Source organism: Scatophagus argus, chromosome 3, assembly GCF_020382885.2.
Source record: "Scatophagus argus isolate fScaArg1 chromosome 3, fScaArg1.pri, whole genome shotgun sequence".
Classification (NCBI taxonomy): domain Eukaryota; kingdom Metazoa; phylum Chordata; class Actinopteri; family Scatophagidae; genus Scatophagus; species Scatophagus argus.
In genome coordinates, this window is record NC_058495.1 from 8,328,566 (window position 1) to 8,351,151 (window position 22,586).

General features: G+C 40.4%; 1 protein-coding gene across 5 annotated transcripts; it reads right to left on the minus strand.

Moving 5' to 3' along the window:
• Nucleotides 1-2,038: 2,038 nt before the first annotated feature.
• On the minus strand, nt 2,039-22,453 carry LOC124056095 (ras-related protein Rap-1A-like). 5 transcript variants are annotated; one of them, XM_046383199.1, is made up of 8 exons: nt 22,308-22,452; nt 15,088-15,176; nt 14,045-14,113; nt 13,689-13,745; nt 12,892-13,032; nt 9,226-9,369; nt 8,830-8,958; nt 2,039-2,999 (listed from the first exon to the last, which is right to left on the minus strand). In XM_046383199.1, exons 2-7 carry the CDS (start codon nt 15,142-15,144, stop codon nt 8,869-8,871), a joined length of 558 nt encoding a protein of 185 aa, XP_046239155.1. In that variant the 5' UTR covers nt 15,145-15,176; nt 22,308-22,452; the 3' UTR covers nt 2,039-2,999; nt 8,830-8,868. The 5 variants fall into 5 exon arrangements, with proteins under 5 accessions (XP_046239155.1, XP_046239156.1, XP_046239159.1 ...); XM_046383200.1 differs by having other exon boundaries at nt 15,088-15,181; nt 22,308-22,441; XM_046383203.1 differs by lacking the exon at nt 22,308-22,452 and adding an exon at nt 22,096-22,221 and having other exon boundaries at nt 15,088-15,181.
• Nucleotides 22,454-22,586: the final 133 nt, after the last annotated feature.

Consider the following 22,586-nt stretch of genomic DNA (forward strand, 5'->3'; position numbering starts at 1 on the left):
ATGTCCCACTATTTACTTTGGGGAATTATTTCTTTATTCGTATACATTGTCCATCCTCCTCCTGATAACGAATTGAAAAAAAAACAAAAAAAAACGAAAGCCTGAAACTGCAACAATAAGTCACACTAATGGAAGCAGGCTATTGTGGGTAAGGGAAAAGTATAAAGCTTATTGTGCCATGTTTACACTGGTGAGGATCGCATTTTGTAAGATCCAGAAAGAGAGCGCTTTGATTTGCCTTGAGCCCACCTGATACTGTCTTCCTACTTCTCCAAGGGGACCTGGAGGAGCTGAAGAAATGTCGGACAGGGGGTGTCTTGAGGATGACAGCATGCATTATTTTAAAAAGAGGATAATGAATGCAGAAGTGTTTTGGTATTACTCCGCTTCTCAGCCACTAAAGGGATTAAGAACCTGATCAAGGCTGCAGTGTAGGTGATAAGAGTCAAAAACAAGAAGTGAGTCATACGCTCTAATCCCTTTTCCACCGTTCTCACCAGCAGACATTTAGCATCCTCCTCTGCTTGACACGTTCCTCCTCTGAGACATAAGAAGCTTAGATGATGCAGCATTTTTTTTTTCTCCTCTAAAAACGAAATGTTAACTTGAAGAAGTGCTTGCAGTCAAGGCCTGATTCTGATTCCTGACAAAACACATGGTTGGATTGTCACGTGCAGAATACAGCATGCAAAAGGTAAATCACTGACTATTGTTTTATAGTAATACTGACTCATCAATCAAGTGTCTTGATTTGCTAGATCACTCAAAAAAATGCAATAACTGTTTTTTTTGTTTGTTTTTTTTTTTATTTCTGAACAGTTTTTCAATTGATTTGTTAGCATGCTATACTACAATAAAACAACTGAATTGATTTGATGCTATAACTATTTTTTAAGCCAAAATGCCAGGAATTCTAGCTTGTAAATTGTAACTGCAACTGTGATCAGTTGAATCATCACAGTTACAATCGATAATTCTTATTACTTAGGCAATCGTTCATTTAATATCTATATCTTTTAGACTATTGGTTGGAAGTCTTTTAGCCCACAACACTGTTGGAGATTCAGAGCAAAACAGTGCTGCAGTATTTTTCTAAACTGAATACGCTAGGGTCTCCAAAATCCCAGGATACTGGACTGATTAAGTAGTTATGTAATACTATAACAGTTATACTAAGAATGTTTTTCATACATACAGTTTAAGATGAAATTCTTCTTCTTATTATTATTATATATATTTATTTCAACTTAATATTCAAGAAAGAAAAATCCTCTTCGAATTTATTTAGTCCCGCCTTCAACCTTTCATCTACTCTGATTCTTACACCCCCCCACCCCATCAGCCCCAGCCTTCCTTCGCACTTGCACTTTGCAGTTAGAAAAGATTACAGAAAATCCCTTTTTTCAGGTGAGAAGCAGGAATTAATCCAGGCTGTGGGGAGTCAGGGTACAAGACAAACACTGTGGGGATTGAAGCCCATATAAAATCCTTCCATCTTCCCCATATCATGTTTTTGTGTAAAGATGCACTAATTTCATTGTGAATTACTGTCCCATTAAGCCACATTATATAATTTACTGCTGGTATGCAGGATTTGAATCAGTACAATTTGACAGCTTCCCAATAAATGTGGTTAATATATACTGACACCTAGTGGTCAATAAAAGTAAGGCATGACATGTAGTCAAGAACATCATTCAGTCATATGAGCTGGTACAATGCATGTACTGCAACATATCTGTCCTCTCTGTGCCATCTATTGATGGTTAACAGACTGGTTTCACTCTTTAGAATCACTGCCTGATTAACAACAGCTAAAAGAGTTCCCAGGCAATTCCGATATTTGTTCAGTGTGAAACTTTGAACACTTCAAAACAACACCTTTCAATTTCATTTTTCTAAAATAAGTCAAATTTGCTCTGGATAAAAGTTTAATTCACAAAAATACATTGACCAATATAATGAAAATGTACTAAAATGTACTTTAATAATCCATAAAAGCTGGAACATCATTGACAGAAAAACACAAGAAGCATTATTAGAGTTGGTTTAGTATAATATATTTCAGCTTCAAGAGACATAGAAATCAATCCTTATTTTTCCCCATATTTCTTCTATAAAAGACCCATTTTTTTCTGAAGCATTATTATGCAAAAAATGGCATTAGAATATATTATGGGAGCTATGAAATCCCAGTGACTGAGTATAAAATTAAGTCACATCAGAGAGAGATATTTGCAGAAGAGAAGTCCGTGATGAACAACAGGGCGAACAAAGAAAAAAATATATAATAAAAATAATAATACATATTACAGACCTTGATCTATCATCACTGACATGACAGGCATGGAGATTAGGTGTATGGCTATAAAAAAATTCTCACTTTTCCACTTGATTTCACTTGAAAACATCTACACTTAATAACTGATGCATTTTTATCATGCTCGTTTTTGAAGAATATTTATAATCATACAACTAAAAGAGGTCAACTTCCATGTCTTCCAAATACGATATTGATATTGAAAAAGATGAAAAATACTGAATCCAAGTTCTAAGTTTATTTTCCTTCTTTAATGCTGTTATTTTTTTATGTTAAACTGTCAAAAAATGAAAATAAGGGGCTGCTTTCTGGCCATGTAGGCGGCTCATGGACATTTTTTTTCATATGTTCAGAGGCTTACATCATCATCATCATCCTAAGTTTGTGGTATTGTTTGTTGGTGCAGAAATGGAGACTGTCCATTCAGGGTTCACACTGAAACTGAGACACAGAGGAAGGTCCTCAGAGACGAGAGACCAGAGTCTTCTCTCTCTCTTACTGTCTTTTGTTTTCTCTCTCTATTCTCTCCATCTCTCTCTTTGCGCAGATCATCCTCGTCTTTGATAGGAGCAGTTCAGTCAGCTGATTCACCGTTTATGGCTGATGGAGGGATGGGGGGTGGGGCTGTTGGAATGCTGGCACGTTCCAATCAGGGCAACAGTTCTTCATTACAGCATTTCTGCAAGACAGCACAGTGGTTAAGTCCTCGTTTCCTGCCTGGACTGGAGTTTCCATAACACCAACTACAAACTGTGAGTGTCCTCTAGTGGTCGGTCGATGACATTACATGTGTAGGAGGAAAACGGAGGAGGAGAAAACAGAAATGTGTGATGCATAAATGTTCTGAAGTCTTAAAGGCTTGTGCTATGTTTCAATACCCATATTACCATGCTATTTAGTATGACAGAAAAACAGTTCGTACGTCTCAACAGACAGTATGTTAAAAAGTACCAGGACGTCTAGGTCTGGTCAGATTTTACAGCCTGTTAGCCAGAACGCTTTTCTAGCTAGTTGGGCTGCAGCTAAAAATTCATGACATGATGGATTCAGTGTGTATACATATTAGTGTGACCCTTTCAAAAGTTCACATTAACCACATCAATGTTGCATACAAAAATGTGCACTAATTATTAAATGAAATGAGCAGTGACGTACAACAATTTCAATGGATTTGAAAGACAATAACAAAACATTAAAAATGAATGGTTAAACAGATTCTTAATACAAAAGCTTGACAGTAATGTTTCTCTATAGAAATGCTTCAAGTGTTCCCTCTCTTAGAGGAAAACAGAATAAACTCAACATGAGCTCAATACACACACACACTTTATAGGAGACCTCCACAGATCGCCACTTAGCACAGCTACTGCTGGTGCCCTGCTAGCCCAGACTACACTGCTTGTGCAGGTCTGCCAATCTGAGAGCCATTGGTGGGCAGGTCTGTGTTGTCTGAACAAAATCTCTACTGGTTTTTACCAACAGGAAAAGCTGAGGACTGGGCACTGACAATATAGAAACAGAAGTCAGTACACACATACTGCTGGGAAGTGCATTCCCAAATGACTCTGACACTCATTTGTAGAGCGTGGTACCATGCAACTTGAGAGTGACGGCATGCGACTAGTGGAGCCTAGAAAGGGTAAACCAATAGACCTTTATCGTGGCAGACCGGGCGTTATTAACAAGATTAATGATGCCTGCATTCCATTTAGATGTTGAAGGGTCCAGGGCCATGCTTTTACACATGCTACTGCAGCTCACTGGCATGGCTAACTGTGGAATTTAAATGGAATGCAGCCATAATCAGTGTCATCAGTTACACCTCTGCTTTTGCTGCTGTGATCGCTCAAAACATCTACTTTGAAAATGGCTTATGCAGAAGTCTGTCTGAGCGTCACATATGAGAAACTCAGCTGGGTTAAGATCCTGGTTAAACTTATAGACTTCAAAGTTTAAAAGACAACCCAGAGCTCATTAACCAAGTCTATAAACTCTAAAGGCAGAGTTGCGTATTGTGGTGATAAAACAACATGTAGCAACAGCTGACTCAACACGCAGCAGCAACACTGAGGGGGAAAAAGGACACCTGTTGCTGTAGGTACCCAAAAGAAATGATATCCTACAACGTCCAAAATTAAATCAAAAAAAGTTACAAACACTAGTTCATACCTTAAGAAGTAATATACTATTCTATCAGCTCCCTACTTCTTATCCCAGTCAATACAGTGATAGCTAAAATCATAGACTAATGGATCTTGAGGTCAGCAAACTGGAAAATAGTCATTTCAAAGTGAAATGTCCCATTAACTCTCTCTCCCTCCCTTTGTCCGGTCTGAGACTGGCACTGTAACCCCTGCCACCACCACCACCCTCCCACCCTTTCTTTCTCTTTCTCTCTTTCTTTCTCTTTCCTACAGTGTATGCGTTGGTGTTTGTGAACAGAGGAACAGTGAGGCTGTAATCCCATTAGTGTTGGTTCACTGGGCTGGCCAGCGTGTGAACAGGGGGGGGTACAGACACCGCCCTGGGGCATGCTGACAGAGGCCCCACTCTCACACACACACACTGGACTCACTAACTGACCAACACAGATGGATTCAGACAAGGAACACAGTGGGTGGTTTAGTAACCCTGGTGTCTGGGCTGGCACAATGGCACAGTCTGTTTCACTAATCCAGTGTTATCCATAATATCACAGTTTTATTTCCTCCTGCACTGCAAGTTAAAAGTAAATGAAGATGATAGACACAATATATGAGCTGTTAGCTGTGTTTCACTGGTCTGGCAACACTGACGTTTTGTTCTTACTACACTGCACAAAATGCATTAACAGTGCCTTCTGAGGGACTGCACTCTGACCAAAACTGTTGACAAACTCTTGTAAACTGTGGGAGTCCAGCCACACCCATTTTAACTTCAAAACAAAAAAGAGGCACTACTATTTACTCTAGACTCACACTTTTTATGTTACATTTTCACATTTTTAACAATGTAGCAATTACATCTATGTATTTTCACATTCCACTGCACTAACGCCTCTCAATATGACCAAACTGCTGTAATATTGCAGAAAACCTAATTTTGCAGGTTTATTTTGCACTCTTCTCACTCCTCAGTGCTAGCAGTCTGCAACAGGCAGAGGCAATAGCATGTTTAAAACTGATCCAGAAACAACACGGGAGATTCAGCAGAAGCGTTTCACGTTGACATGAAAATTTTGAGGATAGAGTTGTTAAGATTCTGACAATGTGATACCAAACTGGTACTGAGAAGAAACTGCACTGATCTTTGTAAAGAAATGATTAGTTTGCTCAGACAAAAAGGGTCAGCTACAGGAAAATGGCCTTAAACTTGGTGGCGAGTCAGCCTTTTGCTCCAGGATGCTTCAGCATGGTGACACCCACAGAAATGACAGCTTATACTGAAGTTCTCCAGTTTAAAGAGAAGGTCTCCCTATTCATTTTACCACCCCGCTGCTTATTAGCCTCACTGACCAAAAGCAGTGGGCCTCAAACAGAGAGCTTATAAAACTTCAGACAGAGGCTCCTCTATCATCAACAAAGAGGCTAGCGATTACACGTGTTGAGATCTTAGCTAAAGTATTTGCAACTTCCCAAAAACCAAAAACCCACAATCACGACCCCAGGCAGGGGTTTGAACTTCACTGTCAAGCCGTTTTCTGTAATTCTTCACACAACTACTTCACTTGACCAGTATACAACCAAGTGCAACACCAGGAATAGCTTTGAGGAGACACTGTCTGGACTCTCTAACTACCTTTAAGAGCGCCTATGGGGAACAACTATAAATGGTATTTGTGTTGTGCGTGGTCATACAACATCCTACAAGATAGTTTGATTTGAGTATAGTGAACGCTTTAGAATTATACATTCAATGTTTGGAAAGACCCTACTTAGAGGCCCTACAGAGGCCCTACTTAGGAATCTCCATGTGAGGGTGGATGCACATCATGAGATCTCACAAGATTGCTCAACTGACTGAACATTAACTCATCTTTTAAAACTTTCCACATTGGGGTGGAAACATTCTTACGGTTGGTGAGGGACAGGTTCACTAGGGTTAAATCTCAATGGGAGCACTGAGGCTATTCACATTCACATTGCAAGCAGAAGTGGCCCAAATCTGATTTTGAGCTCATATGCACATCTGATCTGTTTTGTTTCTTTGTTTTGTTTTGGGTTTTTTTTTCCATTCCTTCTTTCATGGCAGTGTGAGTTGAACCACTTTCATAAATCAGATATATGTGTGATTCCTGCTGATGTGATCAGATCAGAATTCATGTGGTTTTCCTCCTACTGAGCACACTCACATCACCGTTACATCATTATTCATCACTTGTCACCAGTGGTGGACAGTGGGAGACAGGAGGTTGACAATTTAATAATATATGGTAAGATGTTTCAGTCAAGACCCTTCTTATGCCATCATGCCCTGAACCTGAAAAGCTGACAGGCTGTCACCACAGCAAACAATTCAAGAAACTAACCACTATTTTATTCATTCTGATGATGGATTGTCATGCCAGTGACATTTTCTATCTTTCTGCAGCATGCTTGTTGTGAATGTGGGTCATGGTACAGTTCTTTTGACAATGTTGATGTCAGAGACAGGTCAGACGAATGTGAACAGTCAAGACAAAAACGATCAGATTGGTGGGAGGGGGTCTGAACTGGATCACCTTCAACTGCAGTGTGGACGTAGTCATAGTGACTTCTGACCCACAATGGGTGAGTTGTTGGTTAAAAGTGACCAGCAACTAAAATTAGATGTTGACAATAAAACCATATCCTGTACACTATGAGATGACAGCAGTTTGCATCCATACAGAGATTTAGCTCCACTGCTTATACGAAGGAAGCCAAGCAATTTATTTATTTTTGGCTGTTAAAAGATCATTACAGGCACTGTTGCAAATAAACAAGCACGACCGCTTTATGGTAATTTTGGCATTAAAGGACTCTTGCATTAATGTGATGCAATAGTTTGAGTTGTCATTCATCAAAGTTACTAGGACTATTAAAAACAGACATATATAAGCTGATTATATATTTAATTAAAGTTGTTTCTCTTTCAGAAAATATACCATCTCACAATAGGTCATGGAATTCCAATGTGAAAGTAGATCATGACAAAAGATCATGTTCACAACTAACTTCAAGCTAAAAGACATAATCTTTGAGGCAATTATAAAAACCCAAATGAAAAAAGGTTTGGACAGTATGTAAAACATAAATAAAACAGAATGTGGTAACTCGCTAATCCCTCTTGACATATACCCAACTATTTTAGAACTGGGGTTGTAGTAAAACATACTTAAATTACAGCAAAGGAAATCAATGTTTACAAGAAGAACTGCAACAATGTTAGTTCCAATCTACTGTCAAGTTCCACCTAGTGTGGAAGATTAATTACTGAATCATATACAAGCGAATGCCAGTAAGGGCCAATCTAAAATTAATAGACTAGGCTTGTTCATTTAGAAGAATTTATAATAATAATTAGTCTGGTTTACTGTGCGTGACTGTTTTCAGACTTCCTCATTACCAGTATTCAGAAAACTAAAAAAAAAAAAAAAAAAAAAACACGAAAAAAAGAAAAAGAAAAAAGGAGAAGCAATTCTGATTTTCCCGGGAAACAATATGATGACAAATCAGGATTTCCTCACACATTAACCAGCTGCTGCTGCAGTCCACATTTAAATCCAGTCATCACACAGTGAGTCACCCATTCAAATGAAGATGAAAAAAGAAAATGCTAACGAAAGCACTTCACATGGCTGACTCAGGGGATGTGGACCTGTCCAAAAACATTTAATTGATCTTTAAATAATCAGCATCAATTAAATGTTATTATGTCAGAGAGTGGCAACTGTAGACACACACAAAAAGTGACAACAGACGACAACTACATTTTAAATGCAGGGTACAGAAGAATTACTGTGCAATCACCACATGAGAGTTGCACTGGAAACTATACACAAAAAAAAGCCTTTGAACATAGACTGGGTTCAGTAAGATGAGCGCAGGTTGAGTAATGTGTTAATTGTTCATTTGGAAACTGACCCTGCTGATCAAACAATGTTTCCATGGAAACATTTTTTGGCAACATTTTTCCAGTTACAGTATGTGTTGCACCACTGTCTGCCTGAAGGGGGGGCACTCTCTCTGAGCTGCACCTCTAAAAGTTTCTCCTGTTTTCCTTGCGTGCTCAGCATCTTCTTGGAAAGCTCAATAAGGGACAGTAACCACTCTTGGTACAATGTAATATCAGGTTATGTTGTGACTTCACTGCAGGCAAACAAACTAGTAAAAGACTGTGATGAATGATAAACTACATGTGATGTAAGCAACATTGTCTAAGATGACATAGAAAGATATTGTATAACACTAATTAATCTTACAGCCTGCCGATGCATCATGACTTCATGAACATTTCAGCTACTGGGCCTTTATGACTAACACGTGTTATGAAATTTCAGACGCACACACCTGGCTCAGAGCTGCTGCAGGGGCTGGAGGGGGGGGTCTTTAAAGCAGGACACAGTTGGATTTCTTTTTCGCCTTCTTCTTTTCCACTGGCGTTTTCCTATTTATCTGTCTGACCAGGTCATAAAAGATCTAAGAAAGACACAAAGAGACAAAAACTAAATCTAAACAGCAGCAAAACCATGCATCCTCTGTCACACAAGGCAGGTCTTACGCTGTGGCACCTTGAACCAATCACTTGAAGCCACATCACTAAATGGATTGATGTCAGCATTTACACACAGAGGGTTTAACGAGGGTGCAGCACTGAGTAGCTGAGCTCATTACTACCTGTGTCTTAGATAAACCATACTGGTTCATTGGCAGGGTGACCATCGGTTTGTTTCTGTGTATACTCACATCGAGGACGTTGATCTTTGACTTTGCAGAGGACTCTAAAAAGGCACAGTGGTTCCACTGTCTGGCCAGGTTCTGGCCCTGCTCCTTCCCCACCACACGCTCATCCTCCAAGTCGCACTTATTCCCCACCAAGATCATTGGCACCTGACGACAAGCAAAAGAAAGAAAGTATAAATTCCTTTGAGGCAAGTACGAAGAGTGTAATATTTTTTAACAAAACTCCTGTGCGAGTAAGAGTAAGAGTGGGGACATGATTATTAACAGCAAAGCAGTTTATTTATTTAAATTTTAAGCTTGGAATGGAGGGACACAACGCCAATCAAGAAAATCAATTCATCCCTGTGGGAAGGCCAAAAAAAAAAAAAAAAACTTAGGTTACACAACAGTGAGAAGAGAGATTAAAGAATCAATACGAGGTGGCAGTAAATACAGTTTCTTTTGGTTTTATTTCCTTTCCGACCAAAAGTGAGAACGGAACTCCACATTTACACAATTACTGAAGTGCAGCTGGTTTTGGAATCTCCCAAATACCCAAAACTTCTTCTTTTTTTCCCTGAGTCACTGCTTTAACAACCAAGGTGTTAAAAAAAAATGAGGAAGACAATATTCTGGGCAAACTACTGCCTCGACTGTCACAGTGGGTAGAGCCGGGGCAGTCAGGGTGTCGGGATGCGTCTCATCCTGCCTGCTGTTTCCTGACTGGCTATCTAGGGAGCATGCTGGCCCGGAGGAAGTCATGGCAGCCCCGCCCAGCAGGGATAACATCGCTTTCCTTCCTGAATGTTTTTGAACATTTCAGCTGGATTCCATGCTCTGTCTGGTCTCTGGATTTACATGATAGTGTGTGTGTGCATGTGTGTGCACAGTTCATTTGCCATGACATGTAATTCCACATTAAAACTTGGCTTTACTATACCACCTAGTGTAGAACTGTATGGCAACAGAAAAAAGTTTCAGTTGAGTTCAGTACCTTGTCTCAGGTTCACAGGATATTTGTGTTTGTGGCACAGCTTAACAAGCCAGACACATAATCAACTAGTGGAAAATTTTGCATGCAGCACAAGAGGCGCCAATAATAAATCAGTTGGGGAAATCTATTTGTGGTGGGCTTGTAACAAATAAATCTATGCATGGGAAATCCTGCAGTCGCTCCCTTCTCCTGGTCCCAGAATTGCCCCTAGACGTGTCTTGTGGATCTGGAAAAACTGGATATTTGCAAGCAATATGGTAGTATCCTGGCATGCACTAACTTGCTCAAACTTCCCACAAGTCTGCTTTTGAGAGGTCGTTTTTGACAGCAGCATGGCCACGCTCCTCCAGAAAATGTAACATTTTAGGCATAGGATGAATGTTCCAGGGCCCTTTTTTCTTTTCTCTCTCTTGCTCTCTCTGGGATGTGAGGCAGGCGACAGGAAACTGCGATGTTTAGATTAACCCCATGGAGGTTGATGCTTGATGTTTGATATCCAAACAAGCTCCTCTCGCACTGGACTGCTGAACGACATTTCTCCCAAGGGGTCCTGGGAGAACCAGTGGTATGCCCTCCCAACACAAACTCTGAGGCGAGCTGGGATGAAAAGATGGAGAGAGGGACAGCAGGATGGAGGTATGCAGGGAAGAAAAAATGTTCAGCGTCAGCAGCACACCAAGCAGCATTAGCCTACTGAAAGAATCCATACAGCTCACAGAGAAACTGCGCGGATGCTGTTAACACGCTACAGACAGGTCCTGTCCCGCCCACAAGGCATGCTAAACATTGGAATGTGGAGAACACACAACTGGAGAATATAGAGTAGCTTAAATAAATGGAGTGGTGAGTCACAAGCATGGAGTCAGCCGAGTCACACAAGCAAGAGAAGGAAATGGCCTGGAAAAGTCATAAGACTTCGCTTACATAAGAAGTGTGGAAGGAAGTAAGGCAAGTGAGCTTTTAATACACTGGTGACTGCTCACTTACTTTATTCTTCAGTCTTAATGACATTTTTTAAGAAGATGGAATTTTGGCCAGACTGTGTTCAATGTACAGTCATTAAAAGACTTTCTAATTTGAGCCTGGCAATATTAAGCGTTACATTTTACCAGCTTTGCAGTAAATGGTGCGTGGAAGAGCTGAGAATGAGAACAGCTGTAGCTGCAACTAGAATGTCTGCTTCAGCTCGGTAATGGCTTGAAATCTCTACTCATGGTTTGGAAAAAAAAAAAAAGAGAGAGAAAACACGTAAAGCATTTCCTTTGGTCGTGCATTCCTGCAAAAGGCAAAGAAAGATAAACAGATGTCATGGTCATCACAGGTAAGGGCTTAATGATTGGTGGACTGATTGTTGACAGAGTGGCCATAATAGCAAGATAATCACAAATGTTAAGACGAGAGGTTCTATTCAGGGGAAGCAGAGAAGAAAAGGGACATCAACTGTTTTCTTGCACGTTGAGGAGCCACTGATCCTGCAATCCATCTGTTAGCCTGAGGCTAACCTCAGCTCCCCAACCACAAAGGCTCTAATGAAGCACCACAGCCTCACGATCTAGTGTGTTTTTGATGAGCTGAGGCTTTCCTTGCACATCATCCCTGACAGTCCAATCACCCACATAGAGTGCCAGACCACATTAAGACCACAAGGCAGGCCACAGAGAAAAGGGGGAACACAGAGCAACAGATGCTGAAAACGCCAGTCTAAACAAAAAGCACAGAGGTGTAATTGGCACTGATATAGAGGAAGGGGAGCAAGAGATGGACTATAGATCACCTTCTAGAACATGAATAACATTTCTACGCCAGACTGCTGAGGGGCTTTCCAGATGGTTGACAAGGGTGAGAGAGAGTGAGAGTGAGAGTGAGAGAGAGAGAGAGAGAGAGAGAGAGAGAGAGAGAGAGAGTGAGAGTGAGAGTGAGAGAGAAAGAGAGTGAGAGAGAGAGTGAGAGAGAGAGAGAGAGAGAGAGAGAGTTATGGTAACATTTGCTCCCTCCAGAGATCACCAAAAAAGGGCATCTTAGATCCTGCTGACGCACTATTTGCCCCACCAGAGAGGGGATGGAGGGCTTATTCACTCAACAGCCTCACAATTTACCAGCAATACAGAAAAATGGAAATGTGCTTCTAACAAACACCAGGAAAATGAAGACATGACACATCCTCTTCTAATTTGGGCTGCTACTGATCTAGGTTCAGGGGGAAACAACACTGTTCATACAAAAAGCAAAACTAAGGGCTGGATATCCCCTGGAGAGACAAAGACATTCCCTTATTTTTTACCGGACTCTTAACTAAGGGGGAACTATGGCTCTGTGTCCAGAATAAACACAGTTGAAATAATCAACCCACAGGGGCCTGCATGACGCTAATATTAGCTCATGTTAAGCAGCGTACAGTATATAAGTTTCTCCTCATCTTCTACGAACAACATACAAAGAAAGCAGTGACATCACCTACATTATGACGAGGTAATACAAAATTATAATTATTGTCATAACATGCCGTGATTACAGTACTGAATGGTAGCCATAGCAACTGTGCAATCTGGTCCTGAACAATGTAGGTGGCTGTGAACACTGAAGCGAAGAGTTTTTAACTTATCTGTGCTATTTTCCACTATCTGTGTTTCTACAATGCATGACAGAAAATAAAAAAATAAATAAAATTAGCCTAAGTGTGCATACTGTATACTTACATCCTCTGTGTCCTTTACTCGTAGAATCTGTTCTCTCAGGTCCTGGAGGTCGTTGAAGGTGGATTGTGCTGTGATGGAGTATACCAGGGCAAAGCCTTGGCCGTTCTTCATGTACAAGTCCCTCATTGCTGTGAACTGCTCCTACACAGCGAGAAAGACACAAGAGGAAGGATGGGATGAGCTCTGTCATCTGCTCTCTGACAGTTTATATACTGTTTAACATTTAGTCTATATAAGTGCACATAAAAGGTAATCACATTGGTGTGACCTGTGCACTGGAAATGAATTCTTTCTGTCAAGCTTTTCCACAGCACACACGCACCCACTGTGCAGTCTGGATAGAGGATCGGCACCCTTTTTTTATTCCGCAAGAAACAAGCGTGAACATGTACTTTGTACAGGTGCACATACAATTGCTTTTGCCACATTCTTCTAGCATACCTGTGCTGGACTAAGAAAATAAAAAAAAGAGAGCTCTGTCTACATGAACATGACTTTGAGTGCTTTGTTTTGAACCTATGACACTATGATGAACTGTTGAGGGATTAATTAATAACTGAACGGATCCCCAGAGAGGAACAGAAATGTCTGCATCAAATACCAACGTAATCCACCCAGTGGTACTCAAGAAATTTCATATAAAACCATGAATGTCAACCTCATGGTGGCGCTAGAGAAAAAGTTGAACCAACCACCCGAGTATCTAAATGTCAGTGTTCAATACAGTGACTCGGGGGCTCTTTATACACAGCAATACAGGTATCGACAGAGAGTACATTGGTATAGAGTTTACTTACTGTGCCTGCTGTGTCAAGAATTTCAAGCATACATTGCTGTCCATCTACCTCGACTTGCTGTAACAGAAAGAAAAATGGTTATAGACTCAGATAATGTACAGCTTAATTTCAGGTCAATGAACACAATACTCAATATCTAAAATACCGCATACAATAAAAACCAAGAGAGACAAGAAACACAGAGGAGTGGATGAGAAGAGGCAAGAGAAAAGAAAAATAAGAGAGAGAAATGAAAAGATGAATAAGATGAGGAAAAAAAAAACAAGAGCACAGTATCATGTCATGAACCTGCAGAGCAGCTGCTAACAATCAGCTCTTTCCAGTCCAGCAGCCCCCCCCCCCCAAGGGACACTCACCTTTCTGTACGAGTCTTCTATTGTAGGGTCATATTTTTCCACAAAGATTCCCTGTACAAACTGAACTGTCTGTAAGAGAAGACAAAGAGCAAGCCAATGTCAGATCAATGTGACCCCCCAGCCACAAGAACAAAACATACGAAGTGGCAAAATATGGTCGAACCTGCCATGTCTCATAGCTGTTATCACAACAGTTCGGTAGGACACAGACACAGAATATGTTCACGATGTTGCCAGTAAGACCAGCCAGAATGCAAAGTTCAACCTCGGAATTTTATATCAGTGTACCAGATATACATGGGCAAAAAGCAACTCTAAAGGTACAACTGTGCTACATTAAGCACTGTGCTTAATGGACGGTTTGCATTAGGGGTAGACTGAGTTCACCTGTTAATATCTCAAGGTCTAAACATGTCAGCCTGCCAGTTTGAGGGATTAACCTGACTGGTACAGACACCTGGACTGACACCTGGTAGAAGTTAAATAAGCAAGGCATGTAACATTTCTCAGACATTCATGGCCTCCTGACAGCCTTGTAATAACAAAAAAATGGAGTTTAAGGTGTTTAAGTATCTGAATCAAGAGTTTATTTTCAGCCAAATAGTTACAGCGTTTGCCATCTAATTTCAGAAGTGCCGGTACAACTCCAGCGGGCAACCTTTGTTGCATTTCATGCAACAATGTCTTCCCATTTCCTCATTGTCTCTTCACCTCAGTCTGTCCAATGAAGACACAGAAATGTCCAAAAACATAAAATATTTAATCTGTTCTGTGGGATTTAGGTCTCCATCATTTTACTGGAAACAAAATATAAGCATGTTGTCTAAGCAACTATTAAACTGTCTTGTTCAAAGAAAAAGTTTCAGTAAAAATGAGGACAGTTTTATATCTACTCTTGTGGCCCCCCATGACAAAAATGTTAAAACAGTTTTCTCTGAAAACTTTGCTGTTTAAATGGCAGTCCCTCAAAGTCTTAAGGGCATCCACTGCAGGGGTGTTTGAGGTAGGAGGGGGCAGGAAAGGGTTGAGGAGAGAGTACTCACCAGAGCGGACTTGCCCACACCTCCAGAGCCTAACACCACTAGCTTGTATTCACGCATGGCAGGTTTGCTTCACTGGACAGCCCAACAATCTGCACTGGATAAATATGAAAAAGCAAAATGGGACAGACAAAATGAGAAAATGGTAAAAAAATAAAAATAAAAATAAGAAAAAGAAGCAAACAAAAACAACAGCAAAAAACAACAGCCAAAAAAAACAACAACAAGATCTAACTTTGTTGCGTTTTTTTTTTAAGCAAAACAAAGAAATTTTCTCAGTCAGATCCGTAAGTTTTTCCACTCCTGAAAGGAAGGATTCTACTCATTCCTGGAGGTTACAGACAAGAAACAGCACAACAATGGAGGGAACACCCATAAGTGGAGCTGCTTCAGGGTGGAGGAGGTGAAGAGTATGTGACCCCTCTCTAACACAAACCAGCTGTGGTGTGTTTGAGTGTAGGGGGGGACTGAAGGGGAGATGATATATGGAACTGGCAGATATTCTGCTTTATGACACAATCATCTTGAATTCACACACCAAAACACAGCCTGCTGTTAGATTATTTTAGTCACTCACTCATTCTTTGGTATTGTAAAACAACAGTATGGTGACAGTCTTTACAAGTAATGACAGAAAACAGCTGAGGGAAGTGGAAACTGTGATGGGGAGGAAGTTGCAAAATCACTGGAATATCCCTTTAAGGAATACAGAGGCTTCGAATCACTGGCACACATTGTGGCATCAAGTCAGTTGGGTTAGCCAACTGGGTCACTACCAGTTGGGCTACAGAGACGGAGCGACTGCTACACTGAGGTTTAGTTGTGGCTGCGTGATGTAGGAAATTTCTGATTAATTATCTCCTTTTTGGTCTCACATCAAATTATATCTTTGTAAGCTTGATTATACAACAAACAGCAAGAGATTGGTCAAAACAACGTAATTGTGTGAAAATCGAGCAACTCCAAAATGTAAGCTTTTTAAGAGCCAAGAAAAACAGTCAAGTGTGTGGCTTTACTGTTTTCAAACAAGTCAAGACACATTTAATTGTTCAGTTTAGAGATGCAAACATTTGAATTTGCTGATCAGAATAAAATATTATTGGGTTTCTCTGGTCTTCTATGACTGTAAACTGTGGGGTTGTCACATTAAACTGTTGTTCACTGTTAAATACTTCACGTTACTCTGAACAGATATTCTGAGCCCTGCAGCATGTTTAGCTATAAGCTATTCCTCCATTAGCAGTTAGCATTCTGCTATGCTATGTTGTTTTTTTGGCTCAAGAGAAACTGTCTAGTATGTTGATATATTACTCTAGATACTACAACCTTCAAGAAGACTGGCCAAGCTCAACAAAGTTCAAGAATGCCAAGCTGCATAAGCCCATCCTGAACATTCAATGAACTCTAAAAACTGTGCCTCTGCCAGTTTCAGTGGCAGCCACTATAACGATCAAGTTTAACATTAACGCAACCAGCATCCCAACAAAACAGAGACAGCATGCTTTGGGCAGAGCAGCAGTCATCTTCAGTCTAATGCATTAATTATATCATGCGATAATAAAGTGTCGTGTATAAAGTTAAATTTTATTTAAGTTCAATATAATATCCATCAGCAGCCACGATCTGATCCATGTTACGCCAATAACAATAGTTTGTAAAACCTCCTGTCGGCGCCAGTTTAACCACTCAAACTCTACTCTCCATATGTCCTTCATGAGAAAAGTTCAACCAATCTATTTCACACCTGTTGGGTGTCTTTTTAGAGAACCAAAGATGTCGAATTTGGTGCACTTTGGACATGCGACACATTCAATGTGAATAAACTTTATCCTTAATCCTTTTGAATTTATTTTTATGACCACGACTAACTTAAACTAAAATCATAATTTGCTGCAGCCCTACTTCAGTTCATATGAAAAGTTCCAAATCACCAAATTTGGAATAGTTTTCACTGAGAAAAAAAGTCATGCATTTCTTTTAAAATATGTATTGAGATAATCTGCATTATTAACATAATTCATTTCAGTATTCTCTTGGGATGTAGACATTTTTTTCCACCACTTTCCTCAACTGTTCCTGCACTGAAAATAATGATTAGCAAAGCAAAATCACAATATAGATAAGGTGACACCTAACTATCACATTTATCCAGTTACTGATAAAAGACAGAGCTGTGCCTGTGTCCAAACATCCTAGGGAAGAAACAGAGAGTGAACAACACCGGGTTTCTCCGACTGCACATCAAAGGACTATGACATAGAAACCGGAGGATTCAACTTTTCGGTCATGGGTTGAAAAGTGCAACATGAAGGCACCGAGGCTGTGCTGAGAAATTGGCTTATGTTCAAGGAAGGTCTCAAGGAACACAGAATAGCCTTACTTGATGATCAACCCTTAATGCAAACCATCAAAAGTTAATCACCAGCCATTCTGGGAAGCAGATGATCCCCTCCTACACTGTTCTTTTTACAGCACACTCCATCAAAATACTCAGTGGTGTGGACAAAGGACTAAGGACCTCCAACTTCAAACGCAAGCAGTGACCATGTGGGATATGAAGCCCAGACTGTGAATAATTCATACTCACTAATCCTCTATGCACAAAGACAAGTTCTCCTTGCACAATTAGAGAGGAGCCGCGGAGAGGAAAAGCAAAAGAACACAGTGCTAGAGTCTCTGCTGCACTCTCATGTAAACAAGTACAAAGTACAGAGTCAAGTGCATACACAGCGTCACATACACGATGTCATAGCGACAATGTCACACTTAGATTTAGGCTAGGCCTCACTTGTCAACTATCCACACGTCATGGTTCTTGTATGGACGCTGTGGACTGACCCCTGCTAGGACAGATGATGTCAGGAACGCAGTCTGTGACACTGGCAGTTAGATTGTTTTGCGACTGCTTCGGAGGTTGTTATGGAGGACATCTGCGCCACCAAAAGTGTCAAATTGGATTTGTTCTGTCCCTTTAAGGAGTACAACTGAAATACATGAACCCTGCCCACTTTCTAATTTATGTATTGGTCTCAAAGTAGGTATGAGCAATCTGATCATGTTAGATCAAGATCAATCTTGAAGGGGTCCACGATCTACTTTTCACGTTAATTATAGTTATTGGAATATTTAATGTTCTCTTACTTCTGTGTTCAAATTTCACATAACCTCAGTCATTAGCAGACCCAGATCTTTATTGGTGAAAATTGAGTCAACCAAGAAAGATAGGCACAGATGCAACCAGTTATAAAGAATAAATAAAATGAAGAGAAGAGAGTTTCTTACCTACATTTGTACTGTTGTCTTTCCAATCAATTAAAACACAAATACTGACAAGTTTACATGCTGTTGTTGAAAAAGGAAAACCTGAGCATATTCACTGGCCTTTGTTTCAATAGTTTTATGTGTGAAGCCCTTGATATCGGGAATGGAAATTTGGCTCAATAGTGATATTAGTGATATTTCCATGCATTTGGCAATCAACAACCCTAAACTAAAAAGGGAACTTTACTGACTTTACTTTAGTCTAAGACTAAGGATTTTCTTTTTTCATTTCTGTAATTTGGGTGCTTAGCACAGCAAAAATGACACAATGAGAAAGAGAGAACGGGCAACAGACACCCAAGCAGCAGGCACATTCATAACATGAACTGGTAGGCATTGTGGTCAAGATTCTCATTTGAGGGAAATGCTCATTTGGTGACTAAACCTCTACCCAATGTATAATTCTGAGTTTAAGCACTTCAGTTCCTGTGCCATAGGAGCTCAGTAACATCTTTTTGAACACCCGCAGAATAAATAAACTTCTACCTTATCCTGAAAATGACAAATATTTTGGCAATGCTGATTTAGTTACTTCAAAGTTGATAGTTCTATTAAATTCTACACAACTACATCTTCCCTCATGTTATAAAAGTGTATGGAGACTGGCTGGTAATGTGCTGGCAATCTGATGATGAAGTTCTGCCTTTGCATACAATCAAGTTCGGAAGTGAATGCATCACTGAAAAGGCAAGATTGTATGTCTGAGCTCAAGCAGGAGTAAAGGAGACAATTTCTCCGCTCGAGTGGGTTAATTCATATTCTTGAGAATGGTAAAGTGGTTGTGCTGAGACACAAATACCACCCAAGTCTGTTCAAGATCAAACAAATTCTGCTTAATATTCAATTAGTCAACAACACCCATCCAAAGGCAGCCTTTTCTACAAAAGGCCAAAAAGAGTGAGTTAAATGAAAGGATGCTCTTGCTCTGACACCTTATCTGCAAAACTTTCAACTTTACCAGGAAAACACACAACACAGCACTCTCTCAAATGCCTGCCTACACACAAACACACCCACACACACACAGGGCCATTTAAGGACATCTCTCTTTAAAACCAAACCTCTCCCTCTTTCCACTGTCATCAACTACACACTGTCATTCCCAACAAAACAAACATGCCACTGCTGTTACTCTGCTCTTGTAGTAACCCCAGCAAATAAGGAGTGAAGGAAAGTCACATGCCACAGAAAACATGCTGTACCATGACATCACTGTATCACTCTCCCTCTATGGCCAAAGGTATGTATCCATCTAAGGCTGGAAATTGGACGAGCAAGCTGCAAGTAACAATATGCAGCGAATGTGTCAGCATAAACTATGTCTCAAACTAGAGGAAACTGAAATAAGACCTCAGGAGTCTTCACAGCTACACCACACCATGTATGACCCACTGTTTCCTGATCTAGTGAGGCTAATCTGACAGCAATGAAACTGTCACAGCACCTGACTCAGCAGGAAGATATGATTGACAGATGCCCTCTGTATCTCCTCCAACCAGTGCGGATGGTGAAAATGCACACATCCGTCGGTTAAGCTAGCCGCATGATACAGACTCTTGTGTAGTCTTCTTATTTTCTTGCTTTTAAAACCACATGACAATAACAGGAGCTACACGGATAAGAAAGAAACAACCACTTGAGGTTTAGGGATAGAAGGAAAAAACAGGGTGAGATAATAGTAGTTTTGGCAGAGTGTTTTTTAATGTTGATAAGCTCTGGGTTACTCATTACCTCCACCAAAACCACAGTTCACATCACTTGTTCACACAGAGTTCAGCATTAGAAACCCACTACCTTTAGGTGAAAACCCAGATTATGCTGACAGCAGAACACCTAAATAAGACAGAAAAGTTATGCTCTACTTTGTAGCTCACTTATTAATAACCAAGTAATGTCCTGTAAAGAAGCATGTTATTTGGTACTAATTATACAGAAGACAAGTTTTGAGATTGGTTAGCTCATTCAGTTGTGTTGAGTTGAAAAACAGCTGCTGAAATTCATTTTTTCTTTCAAAGCATTGTGCCATTTCAACTCAAATCTGAGTGTAATAATAATCATTTTTCATTTTATTTCAATTTATTTAATTACTCTGAACTTTATACTTCATGTATGGTGAAGTTTATGATTGCCTGTGGTTAAATTGCGCTTTTTTTCTACATGTCCCAAGCTCGCTCAGCAGTTAATTGAAACAGAAATAATTAGCACAAAAATTCTTTTTAGGAAACTTCCTCAGAAATTATAAATCTACATGCATGTAGAATAAACCTTTGCCACCTGATCCTATAAAAATAAATGCTGTGACCCTGGCAAGTACTGTTATGTTTCAGGTCATTTAAAGAACTGATCTTCACAATTGATAGACCATTCTAGTAATGAAATACACAAGTGGTGAGGATGTTTTTTCGACATTTTTTCTTAAGTCAACTCAGTATCCAATCTCCAACAACAATCTTCTCTATCAGTTATACCTAAAGAGAAAACAGTGGACTAACAAGAAATAAAAGTCCCAATTATCTAGTTGCACAATTTCTTATCAAGTTCACTGTAACTCTGAATGCCCCGATGAGTCAGAAGCAAACTGCAGCCTGAAACACAAAAACCTTGCTGTGACTTAATTATGACAAAGATCTGTAACTGACAAACACCATCAGCACAGTGCATCTGTGTCGCTGAGGCCTTGACCTGTAACCACATCCTCTTTCCAGAGCACAAGAAGGCTTCATGCTGATAGGATGGAAAAGGAGTAGCTACCTACTAAAATAGTCTCTTCCAGTCTCTGTTCCTGTTCTAGACTCCAGACAGCGAGGGGTGGGGGTTGTATCTCATCATCAAAACCCGGGCTATGAAGAGATTCAGGGCACGGGATGAGGCAGATGCATCATTTCAGTTACCACAGGGTGAAAAATGTGCCTTTGAGACAGTTAGGTTTATTTCAGGAACATCTACCAGTTACTCAATAACCGGAACGAAATATTATTATTAGAGTTCACCTGCTGTGCGTTTATAATTTGAAAATGGAGTGCAAAGTACACACATCACTCTCCCAACAGCAAAAATAACCTGCAACAGGCTGCCATAAAGCCTGGACCCACACAAGAGACAGTCATTTGAGCTCGTGGGTTATCACACTGGGAATCCACCTAATTTGCTTACGGCAGTAGCATATGCTTATCACTCCAGGTCATGCTAAGTCCCTGCAATCTGTGGCTGTGACTATACCACAGAGCAGTCCGCCAATGCGTTATTATTACAATCGTATCTTCTGTAACATTAATCAAATTCTGTTCCAATCGTAAACCCACCTACACACAAATCCTTAAAATACCACAATCGTTAATCCTTGAAACTGGGACCAGCATCTGTCCATAATCAATCTAGTTCCATACCAGCACCTACACTAAGTCCCGTTATCAAGCTTGTTAGCAAAATGCCGCTAACTAGCTAGCTTTAACTGCCAGAGATGGGCCGCCGACACTTCACAACCGCTAGCTACGGCTCGTTAGCAAGCAAGCTAGCTAACCGACACATTCCTTTCATTAGCGCATTATCAAAACACAGCTAGGTTGTCAGAAACACGCTGCAATCAAGCACATTTCATAGCTCAAACATCAGCCGGACTTGGCAGGTTTAAAATCAACCCGCATTATGTTGAATTTGCTCGGGAAAGACACAGCCGATTGCTAACATTACCTGCCCTTCCGCCTGGCCTTGACTAAAATGGGAGTGCACACTCGGTTTTCTACTTGCGGCCAATTCTTTTCATTTATCCGACATGTAAAACACGCGCCGTGCAGCTTCCGGTTTCTGCTTATCATTTCGCAAGAGCCAACGCGACGTGCTCCCACGCAAATGAGTTATTTGACCGCTTTTAGCATCTAGTAAAGTTTGGCATTTCCACTCACCGTTTCTCGCTCGCTGTCTCTCGCCCCTCCGCAAGTGTCAGTTTGCCTCTGGCCTGTGTGCGCAGCAGACGTCACTCCTGACTATTTCTCATTTTTCTTAAAAGGGCATGACACATCGGCCACTCGTCCCGCTTCATTTGCATGATAACGGGATGCACAGCAATGATGGGCGTCAGTAGGAATACATTAACCCTGTTTTTACTCATTGTTACCATTATACTTCAAATCAGCTTCACAATTTTTGCAGTACTTTTAGTTGAACACTACACATTTCTGAGG